At 31.1% G+C, this 18405-nt stretch overlaps 2 protein-coding genes across 2 annotated transcripts; one reads left to right on the forward strand and one right to left on the reverse strand.

Annotated features, from left to right (window-relative positions):
- The first annotated feature begins 11315 nt into the window (after positions 1-11315).
- Positions 11316-14422, forward strand: LOC114183964. The gene is made up of 7 exons (XM_028071178.1): positions 11316-11688; positions 12002-12254; positions 12809-13009; positions 13096-13732; positions 13814-13902; positions 13975-14034; positions 14137-14422. Exons 1-7 carry the CDS (start codon positions 11512-11514, stop codon positions 14184-14186), a joined length of 1467 nt encoding a protein of 488 aa, XP_027926979.1. The 5' UTR covers positions 11316-11511; the 3' UTR covers positions 14187-14422.
- A 964-nt stretch (positions 14423-15386) lies between these two features.
- On the reverse strand, positions 15387-17821 carry LOC114183425 (fructose-1,6-bisphosphatase, chloroplastic). Its single transcript, XM_028070445.1, has 4 exons — positions 17319-17821; positions 16874-17098; positions 15790-16296; positions 15387-15689 (listed from the first exon to the last, which is right to left on the reverse strand). Exons 1-4 carry the CDS (start codon positions 17742-17744, stop codon positions 15618-15620), a joined length of 1230 nt encoding a protein of 409 aa, XP_027926246.1. The 5' UTR covers positions 17745-17821; the 3' UTR covers positions 15387-15617.
- Positions 17822-18405: the final 584 nt, after the last annotated feature.

An 18405-nucleotide genomic window follows, 5' to 3' on the forward strand; every position in this document is an offset into this window, starting at 1 on the left:
TTTACTAATGTAGTATTGTTGTAATTAATATATACATATATATGTTATATATATATATATATATATATATATATATATATATATATATATATATATATATATATATATATGTGTGTGTGTGTGTGTGTGTTAAAAATAGATATGGAATGCAACAAAGCATACAATTTTAACTCTTCCTTATTGACATATTTAACAATTATAAAAATAGAATTTTATATTACATAAAAAAATAAAAGGTGAACTTAAGAAGAAATGTATAAAACAAGTTTCCCTCCCTCATTTTACTTCCGTAATTTTTATCTTGTATTCATTCCTTTTTTCTTTTACTCATATCTCACAATTTTTAAACATATTTTGTTAATATTCTTTAATAAATAATGTGTAATTTAATTCAATATAGTATTAAATAATAACTCAAATGATAACTTATTAAATTTATTTCAAGTTCACTCTTCACTCTACTATTTTAAGTCACTCTTTCTCCATCCTTTTTTCATTTCTTTATTTGTGATATATGTGGATTTTTAAGATTTAAACATGGTTAGTCACATATTTGCTATAATGTAGAATGCGGATACTATTTTTTATAATAAAACTTCATTCCAATACATAGTATTAAATTCTTCACCCGCATTTAAGAATTTAGGAGCATAACTTCTTTGAAAAGTTCTTGTACTATAGTAAATATGGTCTCTTCGAAAGAAATTTTTGTCTTCTTACAAAACTTCTAAATCTATAGGAATAGAAGGTAATCATGGACGACTTTTAGTCCTACAAAGAAAAAAAAATGTTAATTAGAAATTGAATAAAGAAAAAGATTTAGAAGAGTAAGTTGTTCTACTTTCTTTCCTGGAATAAGTGGATATATATTTATCATCTATCAATCAAAATTAATCTAAACCTTATTCTTTTATTATATTTATCATCTATATTTATATTATTATAAACATTATTTCTATTTTGATTCTTATTCGAATTTTACAGTTTTTTTTTATTATTCTGATACTCTCTATGTTAAATTTTGAATGAACAGAATTCACTTCAAACATTTTGTTGGAGAAAAGTTGCTGCCCTAAATTCGCTACTATTATAACAAGTTACTTAATATTTTCACCTCAAACAAAACCCAAAAGTTCTGAATTCCTTGATTAAGTTTTAAGATTCGATCTCCGACTTTTGTGTGTGAAACCGCAATAAAAAATATTATCTGATTATAATTTTTTATATTAAAATTTTACCCAACGAAATTTACCTCAAACGCTTTATGTGAGGAAATTTGGCTGCGTGTAGACTTGTTTCTATTATAGAAAGTTGTCTTAATAAAGGTTGCTTTAACTTATTATATATTATCTCAAAGACTTACTCTGTGAGGTGCGTAGACTCACTTCTACATGAAGTCTCATAAAGTTCTCTTTCCTTATTTTAATGACCTTATAATGAAAGGAAAATATTATTTATTTCTTTAAATTCAACTTTTAAACAAAATCTAAATTTCTATTGCATTTAATTTTTATATTGTTTTAAGACATATATTTTAAATTTTAATATTATTATTATTATTAGTTCTCTTGTAAATATATGTTACTTAATAAGAGACTTTTAATTCATATTTAAACTTCGAATAAATTCATCACTATTAGTTAGAATTTTCTCAGACATTGTATGAGATTATATATATATATATATATATATATATATATATATATATATATATATATATATATATATATATATATATATATATATTGTTTATATTTACAATGATTATTTTTTTCATCATTAACAACACAAATATTAGTCTATCGATGAATATTACTTATTAGGACCTTTTTTTATTAATATTCATTCGGAGAATTTTTGGCTGACATTAAAAAGTTAGCAAAAATATCTCGTCATCAATTTCGTAAAAATAACTTTAATTGTTCTCAATTTAATCTAAAAAATTGTGGTGATGTTAATGAAGTTTCTTTTTTTCAAATATCAATTGAAAAAATCTTGACAAATTTTAACTGAAAAATAATATTAATAAAGATTAACTACAAAATTATTAATATATTTGTTCATATTTAAATAATTATTAACATTTAATAAAAGTAAAAATATTTTATTTAAATTGAAAAATTAAAATTTGATAAAATTAAATTAATTTATGAAAATGAAATATTTTAAAATATAAAATAATTTAAAATAAGATAAATTTAAATTTAATATATTTAAATATCTTATAAATTATGAAATTTTTTATCCAATCATAAGTTTAAGAATTTGAATTCGATATTACAAGTCGATAGTTTAAGATTTGAGATTCGATATCACAAAATTGATATGAAATCGCAACTAAAGTATTTCCTTATTCTAATTTTTAATATTACATTTTTATCTACCAGAATTTAGCTCAATCACTTCACTTTGCTGTTTTTACCCCCAAAAGACTTACTGTATGCGGTCCGTAGTAGACTCACTTTCCATGAAGTTTCGTAAAGTTGCTTTTCTTTACTTTACCGTTAAATAAAGAAAATATTATTTATTTTTTCAATAAAGTCTAAACTTTAGTTTCATTTCAATTGTTACTTAAATTTTAATATCTTTTCAGACAAATATTTTAAACTTTAATTTTATTATAATTAATTCACCAACAAACCCTTGAAATGTTAATATTTTAAAATAAATATTTTGAACTCTAGTTTAAAACTTAATCACTGCTAAAAAAAATACATATTCCTTACTAATTAAATTTTATAATTTTTTTTTAAGAAATACTTGTAAATTTTGTTATAAATAATGATTTGCAAGAATTTGATACCAATTTTTTTGAAAAATATTTTGCAAAAAACATTTTTTACAAAAAAATTATAGAAAATATTTGCGAATTTTATAATTTTGTAAAAGATAATTATCCACATAGAAATTACATGCCAATTAAAATTCTTTGGAAAAATAACAAAAAAAAAATTCTTGCAAATAATTTGTAAGAAAAAATCCATGAAATATGAAAAATTCTATTAGTGAGTATTTTGATCTTACTATTTGTGAAGTTTATTTAATGTGAAGTTTATTCCTCTTGGAGTCTCCAAATTCGCCAGAAAGGGTTGAATTCTAAGTATGTGTTTCTTTCTTCCACCTTCCTTAGGAAGAAAGAATAAACTACTGATAACTCTGAATCCTAATTGAGATTCTTGTTTTGTGTGGATTATGATTTTTTTGAGATGAACTACATTAGGTTTGTTAGAAGTTCATTACGGTGATGACTTTTTCTGTCAATTGTAAGGGGATTGTGTGTCATTATTCCTACATGAACCAATGCATGTTTTGGCATTATTGGAATTTCTTCTATCATTGAACTTGACTTGATCCCAATTAAGGTTATATATTCATTCACTCTCTTCTCGTTTTTCCTTTCATAGTCATAGGTCCTTTTATCTTCTTGTCAAGTTGTTTATTGTTAACTCTTTGACATGTGCACCAAATCATTTAAATAGTAATTTGAAATATGTTTGAGTATCGTTTTCCAAAGGATTTGTGTGTGTTCATTTAACTCTGAATATTTACTAATTAAGAAGATGACATGTGTTAGGATTTTGCTATTTGTGTTTTCTTAATTGTACTTTTTTTTATAAATTAGGATATTTTTGTAAATTAGAGTTTCACGAGTACGAATATCAACGGGTATGCATTTATAATATTCAATTCTTACTCATTGCAGATTTTATTCTCGGATACCCGCAAATACGAATTTTTTTACATCCTTAGGTATATATGTGCTAAGAAGAAATTAAAATTAAAATTTTACAAATATGTATATACATACAATTTGTATGTAAAAGAATAACATTCACTGCTCTATGTCCTTCTAAACAAGTCTCCATGCATACTTATAGATTTTGCATTCGAGTCTTGCTCGTATATTTAATACATTATTTGTAGGTTATCATATAGACAATAATTATACAAGTTTAAGTTGCCAAAATTATCTACGGTTAACTATATTTTTTAGTTCCTAAACTATTAAGCAATTTTGGTTTTAGTCTTTCTTTCAAATTTTGATCTAGCTAGGTCCCTTTCCTTTTGAAACTCATGGATTTAGTCCACCATGACCAATGACATTAATGTTTTTATTTTATGTGGTAAACAGAGTGCCATGTCACCATCTCGTTTTATGTCATGTTCACTCTTAGAATTCGTGGAAAATTTATTACAAGATGTGTTATTTACATTTTAGATGAAGTGGCTAGAATTAGGGTTGTCTATAATGAGAATTGAGAAATTTCACAAATAATGTCGAATGTGATTGCATTATGAGATTGAAGAGAGAATCACAACACACTTTTGATGACATGCAAATAGACAAACACACAAAAATGTGAACACATAGAGAGCTGGATGAACAGACACATGGACATGCAAACATGTACACACGGAAACTCAAACACACAAACATGAGTGCATATGGACACACAAACACATGATAGAAAAAACACATGAATAACACAAGCATATTATCACACCAACACACTAACACACAAACATAAGAGCACGCGAACACGAGGACATACGAACACACAGACACATAAAAATGCATACATAGTACACACAAACATACAGGCACACATGCACACGAAAAATTGGACACAAGAACACACAAACATAAGGCGCATAAAAGACAGGCACGTGAACACACAAACAAACTGACACACAGACGTGCTGAGACATAAAACATAGATATAAGAGTTGACAGACACATGTACACGTGGACACCATAGACACTCAAACACGCAAACACACGGACGCACAACACACAAACATGTGGACACACAATGTAACATCCGACCGGATATTACAGATTTTTTTAATAATAAAATAAAATCATAAACAATAATGCCTCATTTATTATAGTGTCATTTCCCAAAAATCACGGGAAAATTTAAAACATTTAATACATAAGTAAACAATCCAAAATCCATAAATTATAAACTCGAAATAATATAGAAACATCACACAAGTGTTTAGAAATTTATTTCAAAATCATAAAACATCAAAGACTCTGATAAAACTCTCTCCCAATCTAGCCCCGCTCTGGCACTATGCCTCACCCGATCCACCTGTAACATCATATGTTCCCGTGTACTGCGTATACGATCATCGTCAAACACAAGCAGATAAGGTGAGCTAACAGAATAAAACATATACATATAAAATATATAATTTTAATCACACCAAAGGAACTCATATCCTTTGATTTCACACACATGGCCACCACCATGTCAATCGTGTTCTACGTCTCCTGATGAGTACTTCAAGATGTCTTGTTGCCACACCTATCAGTCACAACTGATAGAGCACGTGTGGGAAACCTTGTTACGGATCACACACCCTAACACCAGGTGGAGTTCCCAATAAGAATAATATTCGTAATGTTCCAAGACTACCAAACTCGTCAGCTTAATACTAAGGAGGACAATCTAACTGGACCCATCCGTACACGTCACAACGTGCACACTCACACCGGCAACACTCGCCAACCTAAGCCACAAATCAAGAGTTCCTCATGTTCATCCACCATCTCGAGTCACAACTCAAGATATGCCATTCCGAGCCACAACTCAAGAGATGTCATTATGAGCCACAACTCAAGGAATGTCACGTGCTTAACCCTGATCCCGAGCCACAACTCAAGGGATACGTTACAACTCAAGGAACACCTACAAACCGACCTTTAAAGTATCACCAAAGCCTTGTAGATCACTTACCATCAAAATAAGCAAATCCCATTTGCCTCACAGTATCGCCTAGTGGGATTGCCTTCACCGCCAGGCGCCACCCTTCCCTATTACCCACTGGAACATCGCCACACCAGTACTTGCGCAGTAATGGTGTTGGTTTGGATTCAGACACCATTTGTTCACATCCTTACTCATTTAGTCACTCAACCAAAACCAATTGTCATATCATAGCTCCATAACAGTGCCCACAACAGCCTATATCCATCATGATTACTACATAAAGAGTTCTCACTTAAAATCATATTATTATTAGGCCAATTAACCACCATTAACATTAAGTTAATGCTATGCCTTATACCACTGATTTGAACACCTCATCACAATCAATTAGGGACACTACTGGTACCATACCATTCATTAAATAGTCTCATTTATCTCAATACATTATCCTAATCTATAGCTTAACGATCCCACGTTTATTCATCTAAGCTCTTACATGTGTATATATATATATATATATATATATATATATATATATATATATATATATATATATATATATATATATATATATATTCATGAACTCTTAATTATCATCTCACCAATCCATTGTAGTACTTTCTCTGCATCATCTAACTAATCTTCCATAGATACAATTCTCCATTATTTTAAATCATGTCAATTCCAATACATCAACATTAACCTTAGTAACATTTACCACAAGTTTCCAGGTTAGGCAAATCCCTATAAAATTCCCCAGCTCCAAAATTTTACTACACAAGACCCAAATTAGTTTCCCCTAACCACCACCATGCACCAAAACTCACAAAACCCATAACTCTAACATGGTGCCTGGCGACAAATTAGGTGCCGCCAGGCGGTTCCTACTATTCCAGAAACCCAACACTTCTCCCTGAACCTGTGAACCCTATTCAACTCCAACTGTTCTTATTTTCATCAATTCACAATCCAATAAGCTTCACTCACATGTTCAGGTTCATGATTTATTCCTAAATTTCCTAATACATGAAATTTTTATAACATTTACCACTCAACTTGGTGTAATTTTTTAGAACCCCAAATCATCAACCCTAACTTCATGCTCATACAATTTTCATCCCAATTAACCTCCAATCACATGGAATTCAATGATGGATGAAGCCTAATCATCCACAAATGATTAGGACTTCCTTTCCCTCTAATCAGCATCATTCCAGAACACGCAAAACGTCAAATTCGAGTGAATAAGTTTGAGCCGACTGTCGGTGATGGCTGGTGTTCATCACCGACAGGCACTTCATCAAGAAAAATCCAAAAACTGGGTTATGGCCTTGTGTCACCTGGCAGCACATAACTCACTGCCAGGCAATTCCTCGTACGAATCGAGGAAACACCAAGATCAATATGAGTTGCTTGGCGGCTATGACTAGCCTGCCAGGCGGTTTCTGGAAATTTTCCAGAAACAAGAAAATCGCAGAAAAGACATAACACATGCATTCATTTTAAGATACATTTCATGCAATTAATCCTTAAACATAAAACTATCGAATAAAATCTCCCATAACCTAAATTCCCTTGCTTCAAATTGCAATTGCTAGAGTTCCTTGTTGATCTCCAATGGCCTCCCTTTGACTCTCCAATCAATAGCTCTCAATCTCTCTGCAATTCAGTTCTAGTGCTCTAAAAATTTGTAACCTAGTAACCTCACAACAATGCAGTGTTATTCCCTCCTCTAATTCCCTGCTCTCTCACCACACCACCCAATAATTACCCCATTTACTCCTACAACGAAAATTAATTAAAAAGGTGCTTAATGGCCATTTAATGACCATAATTTAGTGGTTTTGCAGCCCTCCTTTCTGCCTATCTAAGGTGGTTAGGGTTTCTCTGCCATTTCACCTTCATGCCAACGAAAATTTTGGCAAAAAGAAAGTTTAGTTTGGATTCACTAAGGTTCAAACCCATAATCATGCCAAAGTCAAATCAGTGCACAAACTCACATTCACCAGGACACACGAACATATGAACACATGGACACCCGAACACATAGATAAACAAACAAGTGGACGCACAAACATGCAGATACAAGGATAATAAGAAAACACTAATACAAACACATTGACACATGGAAACACATATACAAAAATACATAAACACTTTTGTGGTGAGCCCATATTAATCAAACTCATTTAGCTCGTCGCCCTGACTAAATATAGATTACCCAACATAACGTTTAGAAATGTTAAAATAATATGCAATGTTAGGATAGTAATTTATGTAATGGTAATTTTTCTTATATATAGATTGATAGATTGATAATAGATAAAAGATATAATATATCATATTTACTATAAGACTAGTGTTAAACTTAGAAATATTTTCAAATTGGTAAAGAGTAAATAGCCATGGATAAACTAATCTTTCTCACTCGTTCGCACTCTCACATGGTCCCTTTTCCCTCGCTCTCTTAGTCTCTCGCCCCTTCTCTCTCAGTATCTACAAGCATCGTTATTGCTAACACTCTTTGTTCTCACGCTCTTAGCACTTGCGAGATTCTCTCAATGCTCAAGTTTCTCCCTATTTCTTTGAGCTTTTCTCTCTCATTCATTTAATTCACTCCCTGTAAGCACCCGGAGAAAAATTAAAACTTTTATTAATGTAACAAAATTTGTGTTTTTTTATTACATTTAATTGTTGTGCCACTTTTGGTGATAAAATATGCCTTTGAAGTTTTCTTTATAACCATGTCCATAATCAATATCACAATCACGATCATGAAAATGTAAATCAAATGTTGTTGCATTCACTTCTGGAATGGAGTAGAACCAATTTGGACAAGTTTCATGATTTTCTATCAAAAGCTCATTGTTTTGTTCAACTATACATATTTATTGCTACATTCACTTCTAGGGATGAAGCATATTAGGCGGATCTCATGATTTTTCATCAAAAGCTTTATTGCTTTGTCCAGCCAGCTATACATAGGCATGAAATAAATTCATAATATTTGGAAAATCTCTTTTCACAATATTTTTGTCGCATGAGTAAATTAGTTGCTTAGATATTTTATTTATTTATTTAATGGTATCCCAATATCCATTGCATCTAAATGTATTTCAACATTTAAAATCCAATATAAGAAATTCTTCCTTGTAATATCGAAGGTCACAAATCCAAATTTTGCAACGTTTCGCGTGTTTAGAACTAACACATAAAATAATAATAATAATAATCATCAAAATAATAATAATAATCACTATCATAATAAAAATAAAAATAATAAGACATAGATGAAAATTGATAAAGTTAAACAATTCTTATCACTAGAGGAAGAATATAATGTAAAATTATAAATTTGAAAAAGGATTAGAAAGAGTCGGGATTGAGAGACGCATAACACTATCGTTACTGTCATTAGAGAAGAAAAGCTTCTATTAGTGATTGGAGCATCATGCTGATAACATGTTATAAAATAAAGCATAATAGAGAGAAGACGGAAGAATATACATTAGAAGGAAAAATAGAGAATGAGAGAATAGAGAGTAATTTTTGTATGTCTTATTATTGATAGGAAGAGTCTTATTTATACATACAACATAGTAACCCATGAAGGATACAAATCAAATAATGAATATAAAGAGTAATGAGTAATGAATCATATGAGTATCAATCATATTAATCATGAGTAATTGTATCAAATCAATATATGACCATTAATTTTAATTCATAACAATACTGTTAAAAATAAAATTTTATCTTACAATAAATTCAATTATTTTATCCAAATATAAAATTAAAATGCAAGATATTTTAATTTTTTGATCCAAATAAATTATTTTAAAAAAATAATTACAAACAATTTAAATATAATATATTTTAGTAATGAGTAATGAATCATGATTATCAATAATATTAATCATGAGTAATTGTATCAAATCAATAGATTACCATTAATTTTAATTCATAACAATACTGTTAAAATAAAATTTTATCTTACAATAAATTCAATTGTTTTATCCAAACATAAAATTAAAATGCAAGATATTTTAATTTTTTATCGAAATAAATTATTTAAAAAATAAAAAAAATTTAATTTCAAACAATTTAAATATAATATATTTTAATTTTCAACATTGTTGAAATGATTAATGCAAGTACTAAACCGATATTGTTTCTGCTAATTACAGCGGTGGGTGTTTGGGTTAAAAATTAGATATAAGTTAACTCTCGTGTTCACATACTTGCAGATAAGGTTGTGTTTGAAAGACTTTTTTTTTTTATTCCTAAAAAGATCAGAGGAAAAAGAAAAGCAAAAATCCTTTAAAACCGTGAATCTATTGGCTCAACACAATTTTGGAAAAGCTCTAAATTACCATATTAAATTCCAGTGAAAAGATAAAAATGAGATGAAATCATGTGTTTGTGAGATAACACATACTTCTTTTATATTAAAAAACAAATCAATACAATAAATAGAAAACATATTATAACCTCTAATAATAAAGATATTATTAAAAAAATAAATAACAATATTTCTAATAATACATATATAAATTAGATATTTCTATTATATAAGATGAACTCCATGTTTCTATAATTATAACTAAAATAAAAAATACAATTATTGAATAAAAATAAAGTATTGTATATAGTTATCTTGTTTATATTAATTAATAAATATATTATTTAATTTAATCATGTATTTAAAAATATAATTATTTTAATTTAAAATATTCTTAATTATTTTAATTATACTAATTGCTATTCTTTATTTTTAATTTTAAATTAAATTTGTTAATAAGTAGAACTTGAAAAAATATCAAGAATTTCAAACATTTATTAGAGTTTACAAAAATATTTTACCGGGTAATCATATTTTCAGGTACTTCAAAAGACACATTTATACCCTTATATATATCATACACATATTTGGCACTCTTTTCATTTTTGTTTTAGCATTTATACTTAAATATAGTTTTATCCATAAAAGAGCACGCCTTTTATTTTAAATTTGAAACGATTTTATAAATTGCTTAGTTATGTTAAGATATTGATTATAGAATTATTTTATTTCTTTTTCTCATTATAAATACTAGTGTAAATATAAACGCCTATGAGCATACGTTAGTCAACATTTTTTTTTAATTGTTTTTATTTATTTATACCTGATTTATCAATTTAAATAAAGAATTTATAATATTAAAAATTAAATTGGTAGATAAATTAATTTTGTCCATAATAAAGTATTTCTTATAATATATAGTTTGACTATTCAAAGATTTCTTTCTTCAACGTTCAAAATGAAGAACTCAAAGATTTCATTCTATCTTAGTTTTTATAAAATATTCTATCTCAACTTATTCTCACCAAAAATTTGAGAAATTTCATCACAAACTTTAAACTTAAACTTAATGACCTAGTAAGAAGAAAGGAGTCAATGACTATGATTTAGTATTATAAAATATAATATTTATTTTTCACAAAACTAAATTTTAATATTATTTTAATATTATTAATATAATAAAAATGAATCATGAAATTGAGTTACCTCGACCAAATTTTGCTCCCTAATAAATATTCCTGGTTCCTTAACCTCACCGAATCCAAGATTTTGAGTGTGGGGGAACGTTTTGCTTATTACCGCCAAAACTGCAAGTTTCATGCCCTAGTTCAAAAATTCTCCCGCGTTCTTTGTTGCACCCTTTTTAACACAACCAATTCACCACTCTCTCCCCCTCTTTCATCACACTCTCTCCCTCTTTCATCTGATCTGATCCGAGAGTAGCAACAGATGGCGGGGAAGCAATCCAAAGTCAGAAAGCCGGAGGTGTTTGGGAAGGGAAAGGTCACGCCTAATCAGATTGCTTTCATCGTTGACAGATACCTCTGCGACAACAATTTCTCTTCTACTCGCTCTTCCTTCAGAACCGAAGCTTCTTCTCTCATCGCCAATTCACCCATTCACGAGGTATCCCTGCACCCTATTTTGCTCTAATGCATGTTTTTGCATCTTCTTCCCCCCTTTTGTTTTTACTCGATTTTATGCTGATTTGACCATCTGGAACTTCGTTTTTATTCTTAAACTAGGGTTTTTTATTTTTTGGATTCTCGCTTTATATTTTTCCCAACCGTTTTGTTTTTCTCCGTTCTTATGAAGATTTGGGCATCTGGGGCGTAATTTTTTTTTTAAATTGATTTTTAAATTTTTAATATTTATCCGGTTAGTTATGTATTTGTTCAAGTGGGTATTTAAGGTGTTGACGAAAATTTGGGGTTTTTAGGCACCGAAGTCTTTGCTGACTTTGGGGGAGATGCTGGATGAGTATATCTGCCTGAAGGAGCAGAAAGTGATGTTGGATCAGGAGCGGGTTGTTGTAGAGCAAGAGAAGAAACGGGTTCAGATGTTGTTGCAAGGCATGCAGAATGTAATGACTGCTTACAATGCTAGTGGAAACCTCTCTGCTGCAGCGCCTGCTGCAAAATCTACAGTTGCAGCTATTACTCAACCCACATATACTCTCAAATCTCAACCAGGTAAAACCTCTGCCCCTGCCTTAGATGTTTTTCTTAATATATGAGCACGCTGTTTGATGATTTTTCTTCTTGGAGAAATATATAAGTTCTCTTATGCAGGAACTCCTTGATTGATTAATCAATACTCAAATCATGTTTTAAGTATTAGTATATAAAGGCAACTAATTGCAATTATAATCACATGTTTAAGCACCAAGTTGTAATTTGAAGGAGTACTTGTTCAATGAGACGTGGTTGGTGTTACAAATACAAGTGTGAGTCGAAATTTTACATTTAATAGAAATGAAAAAAATTGAACAACATATAAAGAAGACTCACAAATGTATCTTATAGTTTTAGGTTGAAGGTGGTGTTAATTATTTATGTAGTTTAATTCATGTCTCATTGATGTTGTGTTTTTCCTTGAATTACTTTGGAACGAAAGTTAATTTACCTTTGCATGGTTAAGCATTGTTCTCCATTTTCTACTGTCTCATTTTCCACTAGTTCAACCACAAAGGCCCTTTTAGGCTATGTTAGTGACTTATTGACCTTGCCCACTTCTTTTGTATTAGGAATCCACACTTCTGTCCAAAGCAAATCGAACACGTTGCCACTGCCTCAATCTAGCAATTCTAATGCTCGGAGTGGAAACATCTCAACACAAACACTGACTGTATCTGACAGAAAGAGAAAGGATACCAAAGCTGTGGATGATCCATTGACTGCTAAAAAACCTCGTGGTAGATCATCCAATAGGAAAATTGTTGTCCAAGGTATGGTTATCTCATAACTTCAGCATGAGTTAATTATTGGCTAATCTAAAGAAATCATATGCATTTCTATTTATCTCTATTCACAGGTCAAACTGCTCTGCAACAATCTGATAATGCTGTCAATACAATGGTAGCTCAGCCTTCTGCCATTCAATCTTCACCTGAGAACTGCATACCCAGGGAGTCACAACCCCAGGGATCCAATGTTGCTAAATGTTTATTCAACCAATCTACATCTTCTGTTCCAAGTAATTCACCAGTTCCAAAGACACCTCCTAGAACAAAATCTTCTCACAGTGATACACAAATATCTCCTGCTGAGATTTCTTCAGTAGCGGTTACACCCAGTCGATGCACTGTGATTTCAACAAAGAGAGTTATGGTCAGCCCTGCAAAACAGATGGCTTACATAGAAATGAGTCGTTGTATTTCTCCTGTCAAGACAAATTCAGAGAAGATAAATAAGAGGGATCATGTTAGAAGCAGGTTGAACTTTGATGCTGCTGATATGCCTGGGAGCTCGTACAATCCATTGTCCAATGAGATTTCTACATCCGAGTCTGAAAAGGAACTGGACATATTTGACATTGATTTTCCTAATTTTGATGCCTTAGGGATGGACTTCTCCTTCACAGAAATGTTAAATGATCTAGATTTTTCTTGTGAAGGCATAGATTTTTCTTGCCATCCAACACCAAGTCCTTCAATGGATAATGCTTCAGGGTATTGTTTTTAATTTATTACTTAAGGTCCTATTTTGTTATCAATCCCAACTCTCCTGCCTGATGTACTGTTGTTTAACAGGTCATCTCATGAATGCAATGATAATCATGCTACACCTGAGTTTTCAACTGTGGCTGAAGTACTGTGTGAGAAAGACATAAAAATACTAGGTAAAAAGACTAACTCTATCAGTTTTATAAGTCAAATAGATCATAATTTACTGAAAAGCTTTCATATTGCAGGCCCTGATTGTTTGTCTGCAATGAAATCTGTCACAAAAAGCATAACAGTTATAAGCCCCGGTGAATTTTCTTTTCAATCTTTCTGTTAATTTTTACTGAAGTTTTCCATTCATTTAAATTTTCTTTACTAATAAGTATGAACATGTTTCGTAATATGTCCAGAGAAAAATCACCAGCAGTCTGTGGATAAGGAAATTGTACATAAAAAGTGACTTTGGAGAATGACTCAGCTTGACTTATTGATGCGAGCTCACTGCAGATGTTTATATCTATTGTTCCAAAGAATTGTTCGCTGACGTTACACTTAGTTTATGATGATAATTCGCTATTCATTTATACCTTTCAAGCTTAGCCTATTTGGTCAAGCTTAAAAAGTGATTGTAGATAGCTTCCTCCTTTGTTTTGGTTTATTATAAGGATTAATATTACTGGGGTTACATTTAGATGTCAATTATGGTTATCAGCCTTGTATTGAACTCCATGTCATTTAAGCAATTTCTGGTTCTATGTCATGACAGTTGAACTTTCATGTAAAAGAGGGTAGGGGAAGACTAGTTATGCTGGGATTTAAATTTATCAGGAATCTTAAGATTGATTACCGTGATCGTACTCCTTTTGTACTTGTTAACTGTTGCAGAAAAACAAGATATTAATTGATAATTTTTCATTAGTTCTGTTTACTCTAAATTATTTAAGTGATGTTTCTTCTATCCTAATCATTCAGTACTTGTTTTAAGGGTTAAATATGTTTTTGGTCCTTTAACTTTCAGTGAATTTTGGAATTAGTCCATTTTAAAACTTTGGACCAATTTAGTCTTTCATCTTTCAGAATACGTGGATTTAGTCCTTTTAATCAAATTTTGTTAGTTTTATTTGATGTTTCGTACGTATTTTAGGATTGTATTTGAGTTGTTTATATTTTTTGATACATTTTTGCTTTAATGTTAAGTCAAATATTATTATGAAACGTACTTGAAATGTCAAATAAACTTAGCAAAATTTGATTAAAAGGACTAAATTCACGTATTTCAAAAGATGAAGGACTAAATTGGTTCAAAGTTTCAAAATGGACTAATTCCAAAATTTACTAAAAGTTAAGGGACCAAAAACATATTTAACCCTTGTTTTAATATAGTTGTCGTAATACATTGGTGCATTTGTGTCAAGTTTCATCCACTCGGTAATAACCGAGAGGCTCATCTAAATTCATGTAACATGTCTGCAGCTTAACAAAGTTCCCAGTGTTTTGGTCGTGTTACATACCGAGTCCATCTGAAGTTCTCATTGAGAGCATTATGTAACAGTTTTTTCTAGGATACAAAATTTATCATCTTGAAACATTTTACGTGATTGTATCAGTATGGACAGGAGGTTTGAAATAACTGACATGATTGCTTCTCTTGCCACAAACAAAACCAGAATGGACAAAATTATATTCAATTTGAAACATGTCAAATATAAGTAGTTTTTGCTCTAAATAGTCTGAAGATTGTTGGCATTACTTTTTTCTTTGCATCAAAGAATGGAGGGAGAGGGAGATAAAATGAGTCTTCCTTTAAAACCACATGACTGTATTGCTTTAAAAGTTCTGATTTGTGATAGTCTTCATACACAAAGTCCATGCTTTTGCATTAACATATCATTTAAGCCAAGTACTTTTCCACCTTCTCTACCTCTTCTACGCTCCCAATGTATAGTGGCACACGTTGATGAATCTGTCCATAAAAGATAAAAGAATGAGTAAGACTACGCAATGTAACACTCACCACGAACTTCGAAAGCGTTTAGAGACATTCAAAGTCCTTTTGTACTTACCTCCACTGGTTGAATGTCCAGTATTCTCTGATGGCCATCTGAACCTTTTCCACCAGCCTGCTCTACAATGAAGCTCATAGGAGCACATTCATATAGAAGCCTGAGCTTCCCATTTTTGCTTTTTTTGTCTCTGGGGTACCCGTAAATGCCACCGTACAGTAGTGTCCTGTGGAAGTCTCCTACCAAGCTACCAATGTACCTTGCAGAATAAGGCTTCCCACTAGGACCAGGGTCCTTGAGATCATCAATATATTTCTTTAAATTGTCATCCCACAACTGATAATTTCCTTCATTGAAAGCATAAATTTTGCCTGCTCGTGGTATCTGGAGGTTTTCCTGAGTCAAAACGAATTCTCCATACATAGGGTCCAGTGTAAACGCAAACACTCCTTTTCCAAGTGTGATAACAAAGATTATTGAGCTAGAATACATGCAGTAACCAGCTGCAAGAAGGTTGCTTCCAGGTTGACACACGTTCACAATACATCTTTCTTCTGTTGTGCCAAGCTGCAAGTTAGCAATATGCATAACGTTAAGTGCTGAATTTCATTAACAATCCGTTTTTGCAAATGTTTTTTTTTTATTTTTATTTATTCTTCCTTTTGATGATAAATTATAAGGCAGGGAGGGAGGATAGTTGTTCCATGGTGAATGTAATATTTTCCAGGACTCAATTAGAATCATTAGCAGGAACTGAATCCAAAATCTTTATGGTAACATGTTTGATCATACTTATTAGCCAACCTTTTGATAGATTTTTCAGTAATGTAATTAAATTATCTCAGCATCTTATAGAGACTCAATTGAAAAATGAGAAGAATGGTAATTTACTTTTTCTCCAAAGTAACATGTTTTCCACTCGTTTCTCTGCCACTTTTTTTTTCTTTCTCTTAAGCCTTGTTAGGCGCAATATTACAAGATAATGAATCACGCGAAAGACAAAAATCAAGCAATTTTTCAGTTTTCTTTTAGCCAATCTAATTATCCATAGCTACTATATTTTCCAAGATGCGCAGGTTACATTTTATTTGGGCTGTTGTGAACTTTTTGAATAACTAACTGAAATAAACCATGGAATACTCACTGTGGGGTCATCACCAATGTCAGCAAGACATTCATCATTGGGGCTGTATATTCCAAAAATGGACCCAGTTGACACTGCAGCATCAATATTAGATGATCCATCAAGTGGGTCAAACACTACAATGTAGTTACCAGAATAACTCTCTTCAACTGCCACTGGCACATCCTCTTCTTCTGATGCTATTATTCCTGTCCTCCCACTTGACCTCAAGCAGTTTGAGAAAACCTGATAAATGCAAAAAAGCACCTTGATTGTTAAGCATAGCTTCCTAAATAAAACCTTCACATTCAAAGGCCAAAAAGTTTGCTTGCCAATATTACAAACAATTAGGATATATGTTTTCACAATTTTAACTTGGCCAAAATCAAAGTCACTGAATTGAACAAACTGGGATACATAAATCTAGAAAGAAAAACCAAAGGAATATTGAAATTGCAGCACTGACCTCATTTGAAACAACATCAAGCTTTTTCTGGTCTTCCCCTTGGACATTCACAGCTCCTTGAACCCCAGTGAGGTTGGAAATGTTAGCTCTTTGCACCAAAGAAGCAATCTGTTTGCATGCCATGGAAATACTAGACAGCACAATAGTGAGTTCTGCATCAATCACTCCAGCTTGCTCTTGCTTCAGCAACCAGTTAGTGAGTGTTTGAAGTTCGTATCCACTTCTTTTCTTCGTTTCTGTGGTTGCTTCCCCCACAGCCATGCATCTGACTCCAGACCCACCCACATGCTTTCTCCTGCTACTTGAACTTGATAGCACTGATTTGGTGTCAAAGACACATAGTTGGAAGGGGCACAGACGTGAGGGGGAGCAAGGCTTTGAGAAAATCAACTGGGAGGATGCTGTTGCTGCTGCCATTGCAACCATGGTTGATGCAAAGTTTTATTTTTTTGGTTGTTGTTGATTTTAGCACTATGTTATTAGTGGTGGTTACATGGATTGTGTTCTAAGGTACTGATGAGAGGAAGAGATTGTGAGGCAGGGAATGATTTGTGATACTACTGGTCCCACTTATCTTCTTCATATAGTTTTCCTTTTTGTGATTGTGATCACTTGCTTATACCAATTGTAGTGCCACGAGGGACACTTGTATTTTTGTTGCTCCTGTGGCCTAAACGAAATCAAATGTGGTGGATTTCGCAGCTAGGATTGAAAGAGCAGCCAGGTGAATATTTTTCTAGAATAATTTATAATTTTTTATAATATATTGTATAAATTGTGTCAATTTTACATCAATATATCTAGAATATTTTTATAATATTTTGTGTCAATTGCATTAGTGAAATGGGGCTTGTTATTTTACAAATAAAATTGATCGCACGTGTAAACAAAACTTTTTCAACTTCAAATATGTTGAAATAATCATTAGGGTTACTCATTTCATTCAGATATTCTTCCATTTGGAATTTGGAGTTTTGAGATAATTTTGTCTCTAAATATATAAATTAAAAGAAAAAAGTATATTTAATTTTTTTTTAATTTTAACGAGACTATTAAATATATCGAAATAAAATTTTTAATTAAATTT

Source organism: Vigna unguiculata, chromosome 5 (genome assembly GCF_004118075.2).
Source record: "Vigna unguiculata cultivar IT97K-499-35 chromosome 5, ASM411807v1, whole genome shotgun sequence".
Classification (NCBI taxonomy): Eukaryota; Viridiplantae; Streptophyta; class Magnoliopsida; order Fabales; family Fabaceae; genus Vigna; species Vigna unguiculata.